At 45.6% G+C, this 23,482-nt stretch overlaps 1 protein-coding gene across 3 annotated transcripts in view; it reads left to right on the forward strand.

The window, feature by feature from the left end:
* Positions 1-23,482, forward strand: part of RETREG1 (reticulophagy regulator 1) — a 100,542-nt gene that overhangs the window by 64,586 nt on the left and 12,474 nt on the right. The window contains exon 1 of one of the 3 annotated variants that reach the window (XM_012926571.3): positions 1,359-1,719. The exons of 1 other annotated variant lie outside the window; for it this stretch is intronic. In XM_012926571.3, coding sequence (XP_012782025.2) covers positions 1,685-1,719 — 35 coding nt within the window. In that variant the 5' untranslated portion in view covers positions 1,359-1,684. Of the gene's footprint in view, positions 1-1,358; positions 1,720-23,482 lie in introns of those variants that run through there. One more of the 3 variants, XM_012926572.2, reaches the window with a different exon arrangement.

The raw sequence follows: 23,482 nt of genomic DNA on the forward strand, positions 1-23,482 counted from the left end.
GTCCTTGATCTATTTAGAGCTAATTTTTGTGTAAGTTGAAAGGTGGGGGTCTTGCTTCTTGTGTAAGTGAATATTCAGTTGTTCCAAAAGCATTTGTTGAAGAGGCCAACGTTTTGTTCTGGGTTATTTTCAGTTCTCTTGATAAAGATTAGTTGGCTGTACATATGTGGATTCATTATACTTTTTAAAATATTTTGGCTTTTTGGTTCTTTAGTGCTCTAGAAAATAACTTTGAACAATAGAGCATTTAAAATATACAGTAAATGTAAGTGTCTTCCTAGGATTGGCTGTAATAGAACAAGAAGCACACTGCCATGTTTAAAAAATGCTATTTCTGAATAATTAGATCTTGCTTTAGGCCTACCCTCTTGTTTTCATCCAGGCACAAAAAGGCTTTCTGGTTTTTCTCCATACAAAGTTCTCAGGGAATATTTTTTTCTTTTTTTTTTTTTTTATTGGCAAGTCAGATTTACAGAGAGAAGGAGAGACAGAGTGAAAGATGTTACTCTGCAAGTGGCCGCAATGGCTGGAGCTAAGCCAATCTGAAGCTAGGAGCTTCTTCTGGGTCTCCCATGTGGGTGCAGGTCCCCAGGCTTTGGACCTTCCTCGCCTGCTTTCCCAGGCCACAGGCTGGAAGGGAAGTGGAGCAGCCGGGACATGAACCGGTGCCCATATGGGATCCCAGTGCTTGCGAGGTGAGAACGTTAGCCAATAGGCTACTGCACCAGGTCCCTCAGGGAGTATTTCTAAAGGAAAATACTGCCTTTTTGAAAATAGAAAAAGGATTTTAAGTGATTTTCCTCCTCCTCTTCAAAAAGGCTGGCAACTGCGTGTAGCTGGTGACTCGACTCTGGCGGAGCATCTGGCCAGGCTATAAAAGTACCCAGGTCCACTGGGCCGAAGTGGTGGCTCAGAAAACCCGTGGCCTGTGGGAACACTTCGTCCGGGCCTGTTTGTAAGCTCACTGCTCCCTGAATTGAGAAATCTGCGTGGAGCACCGGAAGATGTTCTTACTAGACAATATCCTCCAGAACCCAGTTGCTTAATGGCCTTGGTTTTTGCCTTTCTTTTTGAGTCAGGGATCTTCTTGCTGTGTGGCTGCAGCCGCCTGCGTGTCCACAGGCCTCCCTGCTTCACGGGTTTATGACTCCCCGCTGTGACTCGAGGGAGGAGGCCTGATAACCCAGGGTGAAGTTTCATTCGCCCCTTGGCCACTGCACTCTCTGGCAGGAGGGGGTGCCCTGTCATGCCAGGAAAAAAAAAAAAGGCAAGAGAAAGGGCAGGCTGGCCTTGGTGAAGTCATCCAATAAAGGTTAATAGCTGGGTGGTGACACCTTCTCACACGACTGTGGGGAATATGCGGGCAGCTGGGCAGTGCCTGCTCCTGTTGCCTGTCACGGTGCTGGCAGGAAGAGGTGACCCATTTATTTTTAGCAGGGGGCAGTCATAATAACCCAGCTCTTAGCTTCATTCAAGGCAGGCCGGAGGGCTCTTGGGAAGTTTGTCAACACCAACTTTCCGAGTAACGAAGGCGTGCTTTTCTCCAAAAAGGAAAGAACCTCGCGGTCGGGGTTTTTCCTCCTGACAGTCAGCCTGCAAGTGGAGAAGTGGCCAGCCTCGGCTCCTTCTCTGGGTGCGTGGGTGCTGCAGCCCTCGGCTCCGTTATTATTTTTGAAGGACAGAGATGCCTGAAGGTGAGGACTTTGGAGCAGGCAAAAGGTAATGATGATAAATGCCTTTTCTTGAGATTATTTCATGTGCTGGTGATCTTTTTAAAATACTATAGTAAGTTGTAAAGGAGCTTAAGAGTTGGTAAAAAGTGGGAAGGCAGGCCATCAGAATTGCATGAAATGGAGTTTTCTAGGACATGGAGCAGTTGAAGAAAGACAGAATTAACTTCATGGTTTTAGAAACATGTGCAAGTGTTGGTGAGTGAGGATGTGATTTTTGTACAGTGTCAAGTTTACTTGATGTCTGACTTTTAACTTTAGTTTTCCGTTGTTGGAAATGTAAGCCAGGAAAGAATTAAAAGATACATTGGCATTTTAAAGACTTGTTGAGCATTTCTTTAGGTTAAATATTAAACCAATGTATCAATGTAGATGTTCCAAAACTTTTTAAAAGATATTCTTCTTTGAAAATATGATCGGCTGCATTCATTAATTGTGTTGGTGTCTTCGTTACTCTCCATGTCTATGAGAGAGGATTGAGAAGCAAGGGAAGCAGACAGCAGTTCCTGCTGACAGGAGCCTGACTGGGCCTTCACTCAAAGTGTCCATGCTGGCCACATTGTTTTTAAGAAAACTTGTTTGAATCACTTAGTTGTCTTTCTGGAAATTTGAATTGGGGTAAGATACGAAATTCAGAAACAAAGTTATTGAATCAGTAAGGAGGTCATTGACAATTTTATTACAAAGCAGAAACCTGTAGCTCTCAGGGATAAGAGCCCCAAATTCTATTTTGTCCTTGCCTTAAAGACAAGCACCCCATTTTCAGCTGTGGGTAGGTGGAACATGTTTGTATGTGTGGTTGTTATCAACTCGAATGATGTCCTTCAATGCTACTTTTCTCTGTAGTTTTCTGGCTTCTGCTTGCTTCCAAATTGCTTTCCAGTACTTCCAAAGAGACATTAAGGTGACATTTAGGTGAACAATAAAACAACTTTCTATGTAGCCTGAAGCCTTAAGTCACAAGAAGATGACATTTATAAAGGTGTGCAAGGCAGGATATGGATTAATGAATCAGTTAAGAAAATATTTGCAGAGAGCTTTCAACATCAGTCTTGATTCCAAGATGATAGGCTGATCTACTGGAACTGCATATACAAGCTCCATGACATTTCTTTCTCTATTATTATTATTATTATTGGAAAGTCAGACATGCAAAGAGGAGGAGAGACAGAAAGGAGGATCCTCCGTCCATTGATTCACTCCCCAAGTGCCCACAATAGCCGGAGCTGTGCTCAATCTGAAGCCAGGAGCCAGGAACCTCCTCCCTTGGGCCTCCCATGTGGGTGCAGGGCCCCCAAACCTTGGGTTGTCCTTGACTGCTTTCCCAGGCCACAAGCAGGGAGCTGGATGGGAAGCAGGCCTCCAGGATTAGAACCGGTGTCCATACGGGATCCTGGAGTGTTCAAGGTGAGGACTTTAGCTCTGCTAGGCTACTGCACTAGGCCCAAGCTCCGTAACATTTCTTCCTTTCTTCTTTCTTTCCTTTCCTCTTCCTTCCTCCCTCCCTCCCTCCCTCTCTCCCTTTATTCCTTTCTTCCTTGACTGATCTATCTTTTATTTATAAAAAAGCCACATGCAGTTGCCTCTACCTTGAATATTACAGTTACAGCACAGTGAGCTGTCAGCCTGGGTTCTTGTGAGATGGGAGATGGTGTGCATCCTTAATGGGGTCCTGGGAGTTCAGACCTTGCAGCTCAGTGGTGACTGGTTTACAGGGCTATGAGGCCTGCCTGATCGCTGTGTGAGCAGGGGTTTCTGTCATTCTGAATAGATATGTTGTTGTCCCTGTCCCAAGACTGACACACAGGGCTGCATTGCCACAGGCTCCACTGCATGGCTGAATGTGGAACTTTCTCTTTTTCTCTGCGCACCAGTTCTCTGCATAGAATGTGTACTAGATAGGGACTCTTAATAAATAATCATTAAATGGGAAGTGTTTTTAAGCCAGTTTTAGACTTGCAGTGCATTTCTAGGGCACCGGAGAACTCTAGGGATGAAATGGATTGGCAGAAATGGAATAAGGCTTGCTTTAATGAAAGGCAATATCATCACAATTAAATGGAGAGAGTAAATGATAACAAATGTTTTGAACTAACAGATTGTGATACACACTAAACAAATGTGAGTTTCTTCCAAAAATGCTTTACTGCTTAAAAGAATAAACAGGGGAGAATTTATCACATACACAAATACACATAGCTAAGTATGTATTCTGTACACACATGTAGTAGTATTACCAAGGACTTCTAATATACTTGAAAAGAGCAAGTTCCCCCGATACCTGGTTACATGCGCTCTCACCTCACAGTGTTTGTTGATAATCTTTGGTTCTTGACAGTCGGTGGTTTTCTGTTGTTTGACTTCAAACGTTTATTTTTCTTCTATCTGTGCAGGAAGAGAGGGGAGAGTTTAGAGCTATGCTAGAGAGAACAGATTACAATTAAGTGGGAGTATAGTGTTGCTAAATGTGAGATTAAATGCTTTTAAATGAGTCCTTTGGTACCATGTCTAAAAGAGAAATAACTATTATAAGTCTTAAATCTGCTGACAGACTTGTTCTTGGAGCTCGATTGCAGCATGTTCTGCTTGAATCGCATCCGGATGCTTCTTCATGTTACTTTAGTCCTGCTTTGGAATTTGGTGACTGCCAGGGAGCTAAATCGGAGCTTAGCTAGAAGCTTCATGGGGCATGGGGCATGAGCTGCAGCCTCCTGGTGCTGACTGCTGCTTGCACGGCTTGTCTGGCGTCTTTGAGGCATCTTTTGTATTCCCGACGTGGACAGGCAGGACCACTGCCTGGGGGAGGGCAGGCACAGGGAAGACCCTTCTCCTGCCATAGATGTTCTGATACTTAACACTCCAGTGAGAACCTGCGAAATCTCTGCATTGTTTTTAGGCTTAAAAGGAAAGAGAGCAAGACAGAATGCCATTCTGGAGCAGGTGAGGGAAGGCAGAAGCCTAAATTAGGAAGTCTTGGGTGCCAAAGCAGGGAGACAACAGAGGCATGGCTAGGGGAACTGACATGATCAAGAAGTAGGAGCACAGATCAGTCCGGCCAGAGGCCTGGCTCGGCAGCAGGTTCCTTTGTCCGCCTCATGTTGGGTTCACCTTGGGGTGGTGGTGCAGGAGGTTCCAGGAGATGTCTGCATAGCTTTGGTAGAGGAGTATGGATGGATGTGTCATGAAGGGAGGTGGACTCTGGGCGCCAGAAATTCTCTCTTGCTTGCTCTCTCTCTTTTTAAAGGATAATTTTATGTATTTGCAAGGCAGAGTGGCAGAGAGGGGTGAGGAAGAGAGAGATCTTCCATCCACTTGTTTACTCCTCAAATGACCGAGATATCCTGGTTAGGCCAGGCCAAAGCCAGGAGCCAAGAACTCCATTTTAGTCTCCCACTTGACTGGGAAGGTCCCAGAAGTATCTGAGCCATCATCTGCTGCCTTCCCAGGGGCATTAACAGGAAGCTGGATTAAAAGTGGAGCAACTCGGATTCCAGGATTCCAACCTGCACTCTGTTATGGGAAGTGGACATTGCAAGATTAGAATTAGAAAGGGAGAGACAGAGAATTTCCATCCACTGGCTCACTTTCCATATGGCTGCAACAGCCAGACCTCATCCAGTCTGAAGACAGGAACTTCTCCTCCTCCTTCTCCTTCTCTTACCTCTTCCTCTTCTTCTTCTAAAGATTTATTTATTCTTATTGGAAAGACAGATTTACAGAGAGAAGGAGAGACAGAGAAAAAGATCTTCCATCCACTGGTCCACTCTGCAAGTGGCTGCAATGGCCAGAACTGAGTTGATCTGAAGCCAGGAGCCAGAAGCCAGGAGCCAGGAGCCTCTTCCTGGTCTCCCACATGGTTGCAGGATCCAAGGCTTTGGGCCATCCTTGAATGCTTTCCCAGGCCACAAGCAGGGAGCTGGATGGGAAGTGGAGCAGCCGGGACATGAACTGGCACCTACATGGGACCTGGGTGTGTACAAGGCAAGGATTCAGTCACTGGGCCTTCATGCTGGGCCAATGAAGACTAGATCTTCTGGGTCTCCCACAGGTGCAGGGATTCAAGCACTTGGGCCACGTTGTGCTGCTCTCCCAGTGCATTAGCAGGGAGATAGCTCAGAAGTGGAGCTGCCAGCACTGCAATACAGAAGCTTTACCCATTATGGCACAGTGCTGGCACTGCAGTCAGTGTCTTAACCAGCCCCATGAAGTCTGAGCTCTCATACATGTTGACAAAGCAGCGCACTGACCGCAGGTGGCTATGTTCACACACTCAGTGGTTCACTCAGTGTGTTATTTATGGGGTTTGGAATCTCTGCCAGGTGCTGTGCCCAGTGACAGGACGTGGGGCTAGGCCCTGCTGGCCTAAAGCATGCAGCCTGAATTGGTAGAGGTGGACCACAGGGTGGACACACTAGGAATTAAGAGGGGTTGGAAACTTAGGGGAAGAAAATGCCAAATGGTTTTACCCTAGAGTACTGCTGTATGGCATGGGTGAGGCTGAGGTAGGGGGTAGGGCAAAACAAATCCACTCTTCTGGGCTGTGACTGTTGACATTGCAAGTGACCGTAGGAAAGGCTGGGTGTAGTTTGACGAAGCCACTGGGCTGCTGGAAGTGCAACTTTGCTATTCAGTTCCAGCCACTCACAGACCTCTTTGTTACTGATCTCTTCTGAACTGCTGAAGTTGCCATGTATTTGGGTTGTAGAAACAGGAAATGTTCCTGTTTCTGGGTTATCATGTTTCTGGGAGCAGTAGCATTTAGTCTACTGTTGAATTGCTAGTTCCCACATCGGAGTGCCTGGCTTCCATTCCCAGCTGTGACTCTCAACTCTAGCTTCCCACCAGTGCAGAAGCTAGGAGGCTGTGGTGCTGAGTCAAGGAATTGGCTTCCTGCCGCCCATGTGGGAGACCTGGGTTGTATCTGAGTTCCCAATGCAGGCCCAGCTCAGCACTGGCTGTTGTGTGCATTTGGGTAATGAACCAGTTAATGGGAGCACATTCTCTTTCCCGTCCCCTTCTCTCCTCTTTCTCTCACCCTCTCCTCCTCTCTCTCACCCTCTCTCCTTCTTCTCCCTCCTTTCTCATCCCCTCCCCTGCTCTCTTTCCCCACTTCCTCTCCCTTTCTCCTCCCTCCATCTCTCTCTTCTCTGTCTCCCATTCCTTCTCTTTCTCTCTCTTCACCTTCCCCATCCTGGCAGTTTTACCTCTCAAATAAGTGAGAAAGAAAAAAGACATATTTCTATAAAAAAGGGAAAGCCAAAGATCCTTTACAAGTGCAACGGCCTAGTTAGTGTTTGGAGAGGTTATTAGCAATTGTCTTGAATTTTGTTTCTGGAAGGCTTAAAATAAGTTATTTGAATTTATTCTTCAATCCAGCAGTTTTAATAATTCAGTTGGCTGGATTATAGGCATAATTTTCAGTGTTGATAAAACTTGTCCTTTGGTGATACCATTTCTTATAAATACAGGGTGAGGGTGACAAGAGTCTCACCCAGAAATCTGACCAGGCTGCTGCAAGTCAGACTTTTTGTCTTGACCTTCAGTTGAAATGAATTCAGATGAGCAAAAATATCTCAGTGTTGGAACAGTTGAAAAAGCCCTCGTGCTTCCCTCAGGAGGGAAAGAGGCACAGAGAGATGACATACATTGAACCCACATTTCCCTGAAGTGACATGGTTATGATTCAAAGGCAGGTGTCTGACCCTTGAGTCTGTGCTGTTAGACACTTGTGTGATCTGATTGTCAGAAAGTCGGGATGTTGCCACTCAGAGAGGAGGGAGAGTAGTATGTGGGAGACCCTTGCTGGGTCCATGAGGTACTGGTGTGTTGACTTTGTTGGGGAGGGCAGCCCTTAGCTTCAGCATTTGCTGATTCTGGTGCAGTCAAGTCCAGGCCACCTACAGGAGCTCACCGGAAGTTCAGTTGCAAAGAGAACCATAGCAGTGATTCTCATGAGCTTGTGTGGAAGTGGTTGTGGGTCATGGATAAGAACACTGAGCTGTCTGTCCTGTGCTACATCTTCACATGTACCTATTTTCCCACTTAGATATTCAGTAGAGATTTGCCGAAAGGGTTACTGATTTTTCTTCTTCCTCTGCACATAGTCATGGAAAATGTTTACCACTTATGAAATCCTGCTTTGACCCAGCTGGACTAATATTTGAAATTGATTAAGAACGTGAAGGACAAGACAGTCTGTCCTTGTAAGAGTTTGTTCCATGTGAGATATCTTAATCACCAATTAACAAACAGCTTGCTTCCTAAACCCTTGCAACTCCCAAATAGATTTCCAGTAGCTGAGTCCCTCATAAAGCTGTTTTGTAAGCCCAAAATGCCATCCCTAAAATGCCGTGGGCCACTTTTTGGCTCGCAGGAGCAAAGCAAGGAGTGTAGTATGCTGGGAGAATGTGCAACTGACAGGGCAAAGCCTGATTATGTGGGTTGCACCTGCTGTCTGCTGCCTGTCTCATTATGACAAATTTCTGGCTGATTCTGTTTGGTTGTTTTCTTCCTTGAGCACACAACAGGTTTGAGTTCTGCAGGAGGTACGTGGGCACCAGGCTTGCCTTACAGGAAAATCCTACACCCTGTCATTGAACTGTCAGAAAGCAATATCCTACTAAACTATGCTGTAGCTGTTCATTTGTGATGATACAAATAGTAAAAATGAAAAAAAGAACTGTGGGGAAGGGAAGATCAGCTGTAATCTCAATACCCTCAAAATCCTGCTAGATTGTCTTCTAGCTCTTCTTGATCGTGTTTTCCTGGCCACGTTAAAATAGATCTAAGATTTATGCAGATTTATAAGTTGCCCTTTTTTTTTTTCTCAGAAGCATTTGCCAAGGACAGCTAAACATTTTGGAAAAATGCCTTATCCTTTGGATTTACTTGTGTTTATTAATCATTGCTACTGAAAAAACAATCATTGCTCTACTTAGAAACAAGAATGTGATAAACACAGCTTTTCCTAGTTAGGGGCATGATGGAATCCAGAAGTGGGAACTAGAACCTGCCAGCCTCTTAAGAAACTGCTATCATGTCATCGTCCCCATATTCCCGTTGGTCAGGAAGCCCGAGGGCTCCGGGCTAAGGGTAGGGGACATAGAGCCTGCCCTTTCCTCAGAAATACTGATGGACAAGTATGGGACTTTGTTGAGCAGAAAAGGCCTTGTAAGATAGGGAAGGGTGTCCTTGTCAGAGTTGATAACTAGCTCTTAAAAATCTCAGCCCGTGATCTCTCACCCTGCCAAGTAGTGCTCCATTGGTCCAGAGTCTTGACACGTGAGATCACTTTTCAGAATAATGTTCTAGTTGAAGCTTAGTGAGGCTAAGCGTTTAACTGTTTCAGCCCTCTCTAGAGAGGCCGATAGCACTGACTTTGAAATGATGCACAGCTCTTTGCATTCTGGCTGCCAGTCACATCACTGTGTGTCAGCTACGCAAATCACATCATCTTTCTAAATTTCATTCAATCTGTGCAGTGTGGGTAATGAAACCTACTTTACAGGCCTGTTTTAGACATTCAGTGTGGTAATCTACATTAAATATAAAGAGTCTGGAGAAAGTTCATGGAAATCCAGGCTATGAAAAACTATGGATGGATTTTTTTTCTTTTTTTATTCATTGATTACATTGTATTATGTGATAGAGTTTCGTTGGAACTGGGAATCACCCCGCCCTTCCCCCCGCCCTCCCCCCATGGATGGATTTTTAAAAAATTCTGCACTGAAATGAACTATCAGAGTTCCACAAAAATCTTGGAAAGGTGCCTTTGTATATAGTGAACAGCTCATTGATACGTGTTCAAAAGTGCTTGATAGTCACTTGTAAATTAGAGGGTTCCTTAGCAACACAAAACACATGCATCACTTTTAAGCAAAAACACTCCAACTGCCTGGATCTCATCCTCCTGAAGATAATGATTGCTGGAGGTCACAGAAAAGGAGCACCCAGCCCAGCAAGCGGCCTGTGCCCTCTTTCTGTGTGGTGCCTTCTGCTGACTGGGGCAGGTGTCCAGGGGGGTGGAACTCCAGCTTTCTAAACTACTTTTTACAGGATGTTTTAAAAAAGACAAGTCTTATGCACCTGAAAGGCAGAGTTACAGAGGGAGTGAACGACAAACAGAAAGAAATCTTTCCTTTGGAGGTTCACTCCCCAGGTGGTTACAATAGTTGGGGCTAGGCCAGGCTGAAGCCGGAAGCCTGAGGCTCTCTCCAGGTCTCCCACATGGGTAACAGGGGCCCAGGCACTTGGGCCATCTTCCACTGGCTTCCCAGGTACCAGAGCAGAGAGTTGGATGAGGAGCAGGACCGTTCATGGTGGCTAGCCTACTGAGCCACAATACCAGCATCCCCCATCTAAAGTGCTGTGAAGTGTACTCCAGCTGGGGCTGAGTGAGAGCCTGTATGTGCTCCTTATGTTTGGCCAGGGGTTGTGGGGGTGCATGTTGGGTTTATCTTGTTTTGCCCCATCCTAGAACGCCATGGGATGTGCTGAGCGAATGCATGCGTTTATTCCTTGTGGTTGGAGAGTGAGGCTGCTTCCAACTGGTGTGACTTCAGGGACACCCAGGTCTTCGCAGGAGGTGTTTCAGCTCAGAACACCCTTGTCTCATGCAGTGCTGTTTTAGTTTTGTCTTAGGTACACTGTCGGACTTAAGTGGTCCTGTTTTCTGACTGAGCCACTTACAAGTTCCCCTCTCACACAAGTATGTGGGACCCTCTGGAATACACGTCTTGTGGCTCTCCTTCTGGCCTTTGACCCCATTTCCTTGCAGACCCCTGCGTGCTCTGGCCGGATGTCCAGCTGGGAGAGCCACTGGGGAGCTGCTGTATGCAAAGCTGTGACCCTCAATGGAATGCACTAGTTAGAGCTCGTGTCCTGCAGCCAAGGAAGCGGCCTCTGCCACACCCGAGACCAATCTGACAAGAAACAGAGAAAATATTAATTTTTAACTTGAGGCTTGAATGTGATTTCATACTGGGCGGGGGGAGATGTGAAGGAAGAAGTACACCACTTCCCTTTTGTCTTTGAGGAAGTAGGGCTTCCGCCTGCAGTGCTGAAGGTAGCTTTCAAAATCCGTGTTTTCTCCAACAGCCCAGATTCTTTTTCAGCTCCCTTCCGAGGATTTGAGCTTGGTCTGTGGGTGCTCACCCCCCGTTGTTGCTCATCCCCGGTGTTTGCTGTATTCTTAACACGGTGAGAGCCAGCCAAACTCAGAGGAAAGACCTGCAGACACAAGTGAGTTTGAAAACTCAGCTTTTTCAGCTGTGCTCATGAAGTCAGAATGGGAACATCGAAGTGACCTCCGCAGGGTGTGAGGGCCCCAGGCTCTTGGAATGACCTCATCTGGAGGCTTCTGCAACGGAGTGGTCTGAAAGGAGGCGAGACAGTGCCACCACAGTAGGTTCGCCCGTGTTGTCTGTTTCCCTTTGGTACTGTGGTTTGTGCCAGAACCTCTCACTCATGTGCTCTCTCCCACCTTCACCACAGGAAGCTATGTTCTCGAGCCCACGACAAACCTGGATGTAGCAACGCAGTGCAATTCATGTAGGTCACAAACTGTCCTGATGCTGCAGTTGGGAAACTGTGTGGCATGGAGGGTACCAGCTGTCCCTGGAGACACCCGTGAGCGACGTCATGGTCAGGAGGACTTTGTGTCTAACTTCATGTGAGCCAGCTTTCATTGGGGATACAGATGAATCACAGTCCAAAAGAGTGATTCCAGAGTCTTCTAGACCTGCCCACACCCTTGTTCCTGCTTCAGCCTCATTTGTGCAGAGTTGGCTTGCCCTGGGTGTCATGGCCTCCCACCGGGTGAATACGAAATTGTAGCCCTTCACTGCTGAGTGGCCGTCAGGAGGGTCTTGGCTTCCCCGTCGGATGTGGAAGTGGCAGGCAGCAGTTCAGAGCACCTGACGCACAAAGAGAAGGGGGGAAGAGGGCAGCTTAGAGTGCTCCCCCTCCCTGGCGACCGTGACTTATAAGGGTTTCTGTGTTCCCCAGGGCAGGTGTTTCGTGGGGGCGAGATTGGAACTCTGCATTGGGCCGGCACCCACACATGGTGGTGGTGGTTAATGAATGTCACACAGTAATTACCAGCCTGTCGTGATCTCCTTATTAGCTGTGTAAACAGAATCAAGCAGCTGTGCACAATACTACTCTGATCAGGAAGTGGCATTTCACAGGCTGCTTTCATTGGACTATAAGAAGTGCTTTATTTTATAAAGAAAGCAAAATTTGCTTGTCATTGGAGCATCTTATAGTTACCTGTAAAGGGCCTGCTTTGTTGTTCGGTGGGTTGAGCCTCTGTCGGCATCCTACATGGAGGCACCTGTTCAAGTCCTGGCTGCTCCGCTTCCAGATCTGCTCCCTGCTCATGTGCTGGGGAAGCAGCAGAGAATGAGTGAGGTGCATTCCTCCCCTCCTGTCCACCAGGAGACCCAGCGGGAGTTCCAGGTTCTGGGTTCCAGCCTGACACAGCCTAGTTTTTTTGTGGCCAGCTGAGGAGTGATGGAGCTCTCTTTCTCTCTGAGCCTCACTCTTTGTCACTCAGCCTCTGAAGTAAATAAATCTTTTTAAAATGATCAACTTCATGTTAGGATCTAGTGGGAGATTTTAAGTGTGTTTACATTCCTTGGAAATGACTGGTTTCTTCTGCTTGGAGTGGTTAGTCTAGGCAAGAACCTCAGATTCTGTGGCGTGTATCTAATGTCTCAGGAGTAGCTTGGGACATTAGTAGCAGGTAACTTCCCCTCCAAACTAATGAGTATAAATTGAAGATAATTCCACAAGTAGTCACAATTTTCTATTCTGAAATATTATGAAAACTCAATTTTAGAGAGAGATTTGTGGTAAGGAAGGCCTTAAGATGTGGATTTAATTATAAAATGAGTGAACACACAGAGAAACTATAAATGTAGAATTGACTTGCTGAAACAAGAAGAGATACTCTGTAAGTTAAGATGCAGCAAGCAATGGCACCCCCATTCAAGGAAGCAACCGATAATCCCTCCTTTGGACGTGGCAGAGAGGAAAATGGGAAGCAGTTTTGTCCCAAAAGGCAAGTGTTGAGGGTTTGATGGCACAAAGCTTTATGCTGTTATGCCAACTTCTATAAAATGGAAATTGTGTTTGGAGCTCTGATAGGGATCATGAGACCTTGCTAGAAGTTTCTGGAAAGAGCACTATGACACATCAACAGTGTCTACTCTGTGTGGGGAGGGCGAGGGTGGGTAGGCTGGGCAGTGATCTTGCTTGCTGTTTGTTTAGGTAACCTTGGAAAGACCCTGCAAGTCTCCAAGAATGTTGATGCAACACTGATGTTTATCCCCCCATCACTTATCCATGCTCTCATCTTAAGACTGGCAGTTTTACTCAGGAAAATCTGAAGGTTAGGTGTCTCCTTGCTAAAGCTGGGATAAACTTTGAGAGCAAGGACTATTTTAAGATCAGAGGGAAGCCTTTGTCATTGTACTTCACAAGTCAAATGTTACTAGCAGCTTTGCTAGTTGCAGGACGAGGATTAGTGTCCACATATTTCATTTATTGTTAGGTGGAGGACAGTTGTTCTTCCAGCTCTGTGGCACATTGTTTTGTTCGGAAAGGAGCAGGCTTGGAAAACCGGTGGGTGAACTAGAAAAGTTGGGCTGTAATCCTGGTACTGCCATGTCTTGGCTGTGTCTGTCTTTGTCCTGTGGAAAATACAGGTATTTTCCTGCACATACAGCTTGTCAGGTTGTTATGAGAGTTATAGGGAATAGTTAACTCTTAATAGAATTAATTCCTCTCACTTGGTACATGCTTAATAAATGGGAAATGTGGGGCTGACATGATGGTGTAGTGGGGAAAGCCGCCACCTTTAGGGCCAATGTCCCATATGGGCAATGATTCATGTTCTAGCTGCTCCACTTCCTGTCCAGCTCTCTGCTAATGGCCTGGGGAAAGCAGCCAAGATGGGCAAGGTACTGGGCCCTGTACCCAAGTGGGATACTCCCTGGGCATCCAGGTGGGAGACCTGGATGCAGCTCCCAGCTCTTGGTTTTTGACCTAGCCATCTGAGTGAACCAATGGATGGAAACGCTCTCTTTCTCTCTCTCTCATTCTAGTAGCACTCTCATTATGGCTCCTGTTTAGCTGGCTGTGTACATCAGTGCTGTGCGTAGGGGTGTCTGGAGCCCACAGACTCTGAGTTAGATGACTGCTGTGGTCTGGAAGCCAAATCCAACCTGCAGGCTGGTTTTTCTTTTTATAAATAGAGTTTGTTTGAGCAGATCCGTGCTCATTTGTTTTTATATTGTCTGCCTTTGCTGCCTTGTTGCTGGAATGATCAAGTTGAGTACAGACATCATACATATAGCCAACAAAATGGTTGCTGTTGTCTGACTCCTTGCAGACAATGTTTGCCTATGGTTTTACTGAAATGTAATTCTCATTACATAAATGTGCCCACCATTTGAGCTCTGAGCTTACTGAGTCACTTGATTTTGTTTTCAGATCTCTGGGTGCCTGTTGTTCTTGTTATTCTAATTGCATAATTTAATAAATGGGAACACAAAAAATCAGCTGGTAATTCCCAGATCCCCAGCCTCTGTTTGGTACTTTGGCAGGAGAATCCTGAGATCCATCAGGATGGTGATCACTAGTGGTTCAACCACGTTTCCTGTACTCACGTGGTTAGGTATGGCCAAAGGTCTGGCTGTGTTCCAGCCAGTGGGAACCGAGTGGATGCTGTGCATGGAGGCTTCAGGAACTTTAAAGGGAAGGAAGAAACGTTTTCTGTTTTTCTTTCTCCCTTCCTGCTGGTGGCAGTATGCAGTAAGTAGCAGGAGCTGCAGGAGCTATCTTGAACTATGGGTTGGAAAATGTGATTTCAGATTCTTTGATCAACAATGTGGAAAGGGCCAGGGCCTCCAGCATTACAAATGTTTCATGTCAGCCCTCAGCCTCTTGTGTCTGCTCTCTTGTTTAAGTGATTGTTGCTTTAACGTTTGGTACAGTAAGCAAACTAATAGCATTTTCTTTAAAAAAGATTTATTTGAAAGGTAGTTAGAAAGAGAGAGAGAGGTTGATCTTCATCTGCTGGTTTACTCCCCAAATGACTACAGTGACTAGAGCTGGGCCGTTGCAAAGCCAGGAGCCAGGAGCTTCCTCTGGGTCTCCCATAGATGCAGGGGTTCAAGCGCTCTGGACATCCTCTCCTGTTTTCCCAGGTGCATTAATAGGGAACTGGATTGGAAGTTCAGCGGCTGGGACCATATTAGAGACCCCTGGACCAATAACTCGATGCGTAACAGCTGTTTATTTCTCTGCAAACCAAATGAAAGGAATTGGAATCAACTGAAAAGGGCAAATACTAATCACCTTTTAAAAACTGTGTGAACACAACAGCTAAGAGTGTTGATAGACGGTGAGAATTAAAATTTAGAATGGTCCCTTACTTGTGTTTGTGTCATTAAATTCTTATTCCTCTTTTAATAAGTGCAATTAGAAATCACATAGAGGTGAGTTTTAGACAAAAACAGCAATCTCTGTCCCAAGCCCTAATCAAATGTCCGTCCACGTGTTGAGTCCCTGAGTACTTGGCAAGGATTGAACAGAATACCTCCGAGCCGCACTGTTTGCCTTCTTGGTTCCCAGTTAGCCTGTGAGTCATACTCTGAGCATAATTTCTTGTTAACATGGTTTGGGATTAGTAGATCATCTGTATCATTGTAGACAAGGAAAGAAGTGTGACCTGATATGGAGGAACCAGCTTAATGCTGGCCATGTCTTATAATGCATAAGGATAGCAGCTGACAGCACATTTAAGTCCCAACTTGAAAAATCTGAGAAAGAAAATTAGATTATTGCCCGGCAATTGGGCAACAGGGCAACATCTGTTGTTTTTGGGGACAGTTGTCTCTCCATCCTGTCCCACCTCTGAGATCTCCAGCTCCATGTTTACAGTGAAATCAGAGGTCCTTGCTTTGATCAATCACAGAATTTCTGGTTCTTTGTTTTACTGACTGGATGAAAAGAACAGGTCAGTAAAGATAGAGGCCTGTAGGCCACTGATTCTGAGCTGGCAGAGCCCCTGCAAGGTGGGCCAGCAGGCCAGCTCTCTGGCCATCACCAGGGCCTGCTGTTCAGCCTGTGGCATCACAGCTGTCCACTGTAAGTAAAGGGCTTAGCTTTCTCCATCATAAGACCCCAAATCAGGTGCATCCTGGGTTTCATCTTTTGCGTCTGCAGTTTCCTCACGGCACCAGACCAGTCAGGAGACTGGCATTTCTCTGTTTGGTGGAGGCCTGTTGGCTGGCAACCATTTTTGGCTTCAGATCTCATTCCATGACATTGCTTGAAGTGCCACTGATAGTTCTTTTTGGAGAGTCTTCCCGTCAGGATCACAAGGATGTTTTTAATGAAATATCAGCATTAAGTACTCCTCTCTCAATTTCTAAATCCATTCTTTACATAGGAACGTTCAGTGTTTATTTGTGGAAGTAGAAGCCATACAGTTTTCAGTGTTTTCCTAAAATTGGATTTTCAGGTGAACATGTAAGTAGGAAGGCTGCCTGAGGATGACAGGATTCTGGAGTAGGTGTTCCAGGTACCCAGGATTTGTGGGTATTTCATGTGGGCTATCATGCAGAAAGTCTACAACCAGTCTGATTCAGTTCCTTATTTTACAGACGGAGAAGTCAGAGTTCCGTTTGTAGGCTAACCAGACTTACAAATGACATCCCATTGACATCTGTGTAGCCAGGGCCACTGAAGTGTATATTCCTACAGTCACACGATCAGTAATGGGATTGCTTCTGAGAGATACGTGGTTATTAGATTTTGCTGTTACATGAACACTGTAGGGTGTGTTTATGTAAACTAAAATGGCCACAATGTCCCTAGGGAATATCATCTGATAGGATAACCCCTTGTATGTGTGGAACACCATTGATTATCCTGTGTGGTACGTGGCTATGTATCTCCACCTCCTGTAGCATAGCGGAGCACAAGAGCACCAGTAACATAAATATCATTGCCTCTTGTGGTTCCAAAGCAGCATTGGTTCATAACAGAATTCATTTATTCCTGGCCTTCCTGGCTGTATTTTTAAAGACTTCTGTGCAAGAATTTGACTTGAAAATGAAATGAGCCCACATCTGTATTCTGTGTGACTGAGACAGAATACAGATTATGATACGTAGAGGACTCAGCTAAGCCATGTTGTCGCGGGGGGTCCCCCTAGTGGGGACCAGGACTCAAGGTGTGATGATGGTTGCACCAAGAAGAATTTGGGACACAGGAATGCAAAGGAGAGATGAACCAATGTACACTTTATTGAATTTTACTGCGCAACTTATACCATGATTTTTACAGGGCAAGCAGGCTTATAAAAGTTACTGGTTAACTAAACAACAGCATACAAGCTACTCTAACAATAGATCACAAGGGACTTGGAGAACAATCACCAGGTTCTAAGCAACTGGATAAGTAAGCATGAGTTACAGGAACCAATACTGGTAAACAAACAGATGTAACTAGAACAGGAATCTAACAGAACTTTGTACTCAGATACGTTTAGGGCACAGTCACTAAAAGAAGAGGAAGATGGTGAGGACGCCTCACACCTCGCCAGGCACGCTTTGTCAACAAGGGGCCTGCCGTCTGCTGCCTTCTCAGTCGGCTGAGAGCTTCTGAGATTCAGAGTCGCTTGGACATCTGGTGGTCTGGTTCAGGGGGCAGAGCTCCTATTTCACTCTTTTGATGAGGCATTTCCCCTCCCATTTCATTGAAAAGGCATCATGATAACATGAACAAGAAAAATAAAGGAAGAAAAAAGGAAAAATAAAGGAAGACTACATGATTTCATTCTGATCAAATTCTGATTCAAAGCAAAGACATCTTCGAAGGCAATGTCTAAGGGATACATCTGCATCTCTCCCTCTAGGCCAACCGGTGTGTGTTGTGTATTTGAAAGCCATTGCTTGATAATATTAGGCATTTTTCTTCTGACCATACAGCCCCATTGGTCTCATGACCTTTATGACCCTCCTTTAGGGCAATGAGCTGCAGGTGGAACAGGATAAAGTGTGTTTCACTGCCTGGTTGTTCTGTCTAGCCGTGTGGAGAGGACCTTTAGAATGCCCATTTCACATTAGGTCTATTCTAAGGATTTTGAAAGACTGACACACCATTCAGAAAGGTAAATGATGGACATGGATCAAAGGACTGTTTCACTCCAGTAGATAGAGAATCTTATTCAGTCATTTTCATGAAACAAAAGTATAGGGGAAAGTAGAAAATGGGTAATCATAATTATATGTATGTTCCGGTGTATTGTGTGTGTACGTGTAACAAGAAGGTATTTAATTTTGCTGCTTGGTAAATACAGCAAATCGTGACTCCAGGTGCAAGGAGGAAGAGGCATAGCTATCCCCATTGCACCTGCAGGAGATGGAATTGGAGAGAATACATCCATCACTCTCCTGTAATGTCTGACTTGTGAAAACAACTTTCTGAAGCCAGTGTTGAGAGCAGACAATCTCCATCATGCTGCCTTAGCATTTACCACACGTGAAGCACCGGCGGCGACCGTTAGGTCCTCCAGAACATCCTGAAAAACTCTGCCGTCCAAGAACTCTGGTGCTGTGGCTGTCGGCAGCAGATGGGAGGACTTTCACTGTGGCTGCACAGAAGGTTCCAGTCTCATTTAGTTACTCTATTCCTTTTCACCAAGGAATGTTGATTTTTAAGATTTATTTTAATTTTTATTGGAAAGCCAGATATACTGAGAGAATGAGATATATAGAGAAAGATACTCCATTCGCTGATTCACTCCACAAGCAGTCTCAATGACTGGAACAGGGGTGATCTGAAGCCAGAAGTCAGGAGCTTCTTCCAGGTCTCCCACGTGGGTACAGGGTCTCAAGGCCCTGGGCCATCCTCTGCTGCTTTCCCAGGCCACAAGCAGGGAGCTGGATGGGAAGTGGGACAGCTGAGATACAAGCAGGTGCCAATGTGGGATCCCGATGGATGCTAGGTCCCAGGAATGCTGATTTTTAGAGGTGAATTTTTCTGGGCAAGTTAATAACGTGAATGGAAATGAAGTGCTGGAGGAACTCTGAAAGTCCTTGCTTTCAGGAGCTGCTTATGTGATTTGTGGCATAGGCGCACTGCCTGCATGGTGGAAATGAGACACTGACAAAGGAACCCAATCCTGTTCAGTTAGGCTCTTCCTATTGCTGCTGTGCCTGTTGGGGGAACTGGAGGAAATGTGTCCCTATAGAAGCTGTTTAAGCAGGCGGGCAGTCATCTTTTTATGCCTTTATTTTCCTGGCCTACCCTTCACTGGGAGCAATAACCTGTTCTGGAATTTACCCTCCCTATTCTCCACCGCTGCCCACTTGCCCTAGAGAAAAAGACTCCTTCCAAGCAGCACGCTGTGGGGGCGTGTTTCTGTTGGGTTTTCCCACTCATTCCTTTGTCATAATTTTTTGGTCAGACTCTTGACAGCATTTCAGGAAGATCACCTTGGCCCACCCTGTTTTGTTTTGCCCTCCACACCCACTAACACAGGCCCATCCCCACATCCTCTGCATGCTATCATTGAACACTTTATGAAACCAGTTCTCCATTATTCACACAGTGGATACCCGTCACATCTGCTCTTTAACATGTATTCATTTACTTATGTTTGAATGAGAGAGCAGAGAGGGAAGGAGGTAAGAAGGGAAGGAGGGCGAAGAAAGAAAAGCAAGAAGAGAGACTTTTTATCTGATTTACTCTCCAAATTCCTGCAGAGTCCAGGAATGGGCTGATCTGAATTCAGAAGGTGGGGAGGCAATCCAGGGCTCCCACGTGGGTGTGAGGATCCCAGTCGCTGCTGCCTCCTAGGGTGTGCACTGGCAGAAAGCTGGAATCGGGATTGGAGAAAGGATTCCACCTGCCGTCCTCTGACACAAGTGTCCCAGGTGGGGTGTTCGCCGTAAAAGCCTGACACTCAGTGCTCACCATCTGCTTTGGAGGAAGGAGACACAGTAATGAGATCACCACGTTTCTCTTTGTGACCAGTAAGAGTCTGATCCTCTCAGTAAGATGAGTTCCTCTAAAAGCCATTGGTTGTGTCTTCTAGTGTCTGACTTACCTATGAAGAGGAATGAGAGATGTACTCTATTGTCAGTGAATTGTTTAACACTGGAAACAAAATAATATGTTTTATTATTTAATATTCTTGCAGTTTTCATATAAACAGGAAAAATTTTTTTAAAAGGCTAGAAGAGACAACTTTGGACTGCAATTGCAGTTAATGTTAGACTGTGATTCAGTGGAAATTATGGTTCCCAAATAGAAGGCAAGGAAAAGCTTCAGTGCAGATCAGTAACCTTTGTTCTGTTCTGGAGAAATGTTTCTTGATTTTCTGATGTTATCTGTTCTTCAGAGATAAAGTAGAAATCTCTCCTTCCCTCAGGGATAGTGACAGGAGTTAATCTTGGCATTCAGCAGTGAGAGGCTGTTTGATCTGCTTGTCTCAAGTACACGCTTGTACTCTGGTTGATGGAATGTATGTTGCTAATGCGTGGGCTCATTAAAGTTCAGCCATTAGAAAGGTAGTAAGATGGAAGAGGTGGAAAAGTGATTTTTAACTGGCATCTTGCTCATAGAAACTTGGAAGCACAAGCACATATGTTGCATGATTGGCTCTCTACAGTCAGCCTTCCCAAGGTGGGTTAGGTCACTGGTGACCACCTGGGGTAGTACCTGTGCTTCCTGTGATGAGGAAGGGGCAACCTCACACAGTCAGTCACTGATCTCTGACTTATTTTAAGCCTGGTCTAAAGACGTAGAGCACCAAGTAGAACCCCGAATTGCCCCAAGGAAGATAGAGCTCAGCCTGTCTGCGCAGCAAAAGCAGACACTCAACCACTCAGCTGGTGCCTCCCAGTCCCTGGGGTTGGGGAAAGGGGACAGTCATGTCACTCATTTGAGAAAGTGAAGACTACAAGTTGAGTACTATGTAATTTCTTAATCTTGTGTTTGCTTACTTAATCCTCCAGTTGACACATCTTGTTTGCTTTGTCATGGCTCTGATTCTGTGACTGTGTGGGCGGAGAAGTGTATCCCCGTTCTTGTTTAGCACCGCCTGCATGCGTGTACGCACATGCTGAGGAACATTGCAAGTGTCTGCAGGATTACAAACATCCCAGCACATCGCACTAAGAAGTAGGAAGACCTGTAACCAGATACGGACTGACCTTTCTAAGAAAAATTCACCAGGCATTAGCATCAGCAGGTGTTCATCACCAATAAGAGCATGCGACCCTTCGTCACCAGCTGAGAACGAGAGGCCTCCAGGCCAGGGCGTATTTATAGGTGTAAAGGTTACAGCAGCTGTTGGTCACCGTTGCTAGGTGGCATCTCAGCTTATGACAGATCCTTTTTCTTCCCCTCCCCTGCTCCCCGCTCCCCAGGCTTCTCAGTCTGGGCTGATGACATAGCTAACTTTGTGAAAAACATTGTTTGGCTTTATTTGCCATCTCCTAAGAATGGAACCATAAAGAGTATGAAATACCATCTTTTGTTCTTGGAGGTTCGATGATAGAAAATGTTGAAATATCTTTGGAAATGATTATTATACTGTGAATATGTAGGGGTTTGAAAAGCTTGAAGATGATTTAGAATTTCTGTGTATTCGAGAGGAGACTAAAGTAAAGAGAAATGTTTCGCTGCTTGGCTGGGAGTTGCACCTTCATCATCTTTAAACACCTGGAGCCAGATGTGGTGACCAGCAGTTACTATGTGTGCGGTGCCTGTTTAGTGAAAATGAAAAGTGAAGTGATATGGAGGAATGTTTTTCTGTGCCTAGGTCCGTTTGTTTCCGTGTTATTTTTTTGTAGTGCAATAGATGAATTAGTGCTTTCTCCCTGTGCCAGAATTACAGCCAGTGTTTGAAGAGCCCAAGAGTCACATTTTATAGTCTGACAGAACCCCCTAATGGAGAAGACCAGGTGGTGCATTCTCAAACTCTGACCACAGGGCACTGAATTCTACAGACACATCTGCAATGAAACATTCAAATGTTGGGTTGGCTGAAGAAAGTTTTTTAAAAAGGAACACAGTAATTGAGAAAGGAAGAACCATGTAGATCCCAGTTTGTGTGAGAGCTGGCTCACAGCAAACCCTGCAGCTTCACGTTCCTGGATATGCCAGGTGAGGGGTTTGGGTGGTGCCGATCACTTGGGGGTCTCCGTTTAAGAATGGTAGGCAGCACTTGCGCTCGGCTGAGTTTGAGGCTATTCTCCGCTGCTGAGCCAAGACTCTTGAGTCATTTGCCAGGGTCCAGGCATCTGGAGGTTTTGTCTGGCTCGTGGGATTGGATGCCATTCCTGTCACAAGACGTTGTTCCTTCTGGTCCTTTCTGATGGCTCTTGTCTGGCCTCTGAATTCCTGATATGACCTCTTTGTATATTATATAACATATTATGTATAATGTATATTATTGTATATGCACCATAAAATATGTATGATCATATATATAATGTTATATTGCATATATTACATGTTATATATTCTGTAATGTGACACATATATAATTATGCTATATATAATTAAACACATTACTGCGTGTGTATATATTATATATCTGTTTCCTGCAATACTCTATCTTGCATATTGGGGTCTCTTGTGTCTCCTCAACCCAGCCAGTTGCCAGGTTCCATCTTGGCAGCTCTTCCTTACCCCATAACCTGGAAATGTACAGGACACTGTTCTGGCTGATTGCAGGGCTCCCTCACTGATTTCCTGTTCCCGCCAGGAGTCCCTGTTCGTCCTTCCCTAATGTTCAGGGTCATGCAAATCGTTGTTCCTGCGTCTCTTTTCTCTCTGTGTATGGTTTCAGGTAGGAGAGTAAATCAGGTCTGTACCACACCACGTCCCCACAAGCAGAGATCCCCTTCTTGTTTATAGGTGAGAGGGATTCTACGCAACTTTCTCATGGGTGTCCCCAGGTGAGAAACACTGGCCTCAGAAACACCTGGAATGTCTGTGACAACATGCTCATTTCTTAGCTGCCCCGGGCCTGCTCCACCAGTGTTGAGCTCTGGATAGCTATTGTGTAAACAGTGTCCAGGGTACTACACACACCCAGTGTTAGAAACTGAATGCATGGCATATTGGGGCAGACCCGCTACCTGTATTCTAAAACGGAGATGGGGGTGGGAAGAAGGGGCATCGGCTTCCCAGGCTACCAGGGAGCCAGAGCTGCTTTCTGGGGTGATACGAGGATGTTTGAGTAGTGTTCTGAGTCATGTTTATTCCGCGTTTCTCAGGAACGTAAAATCACGGAAAGGACCTTGCCCTGGCTGAGGGTTCTTTGGTCAACAGCAGCTTATCTCAGTCACAGAATGTCCCTTGTCAACACTTGCGTAGCTGTTCCTTTGGAAAACATGACCCAGTGGCATCCCTGGGGCCTCTGTTTAGATCCTCTATAGGAAAGTATTTACAGCTGTCGATGGGTAGAGCCCATCTGAAGGGGGACATGGGCACATTGAGACTGCGAGTTGTAGTGATTCCTCTACAGTGACTGTTGATCCTGCTGAAAATAGGAACAGTTGGAGATGGTCACCAGGAAAAAGGACATCCCTTTTCCTGTGGCGGGAGAGTGCTCACAGTTCCCCTTCCAGTGAAGGCAAGAGCGTTCTGGAAGGGGGTTGGAAGGAGAGAGAGAGAGCAAGGAGCAGGGCAGATGAAGAACCAGCCAAAGAAACTTACTTCTC

Source organism: Ochotona princeps, chromosome 23 (genome assembly GCF_030435755.1).
Source record: "Ochotona princeps isolate mOchPri1 chromosome 23, mOchPri1.hap1, whole genome shotgun sequence".
NCBI classification, from domain to species: Eukaryota; Metazoa; Chordata; class Mammalia; order Lagomorpha; family Ochotonidae; genus Ochotona; species Ochotona princeps.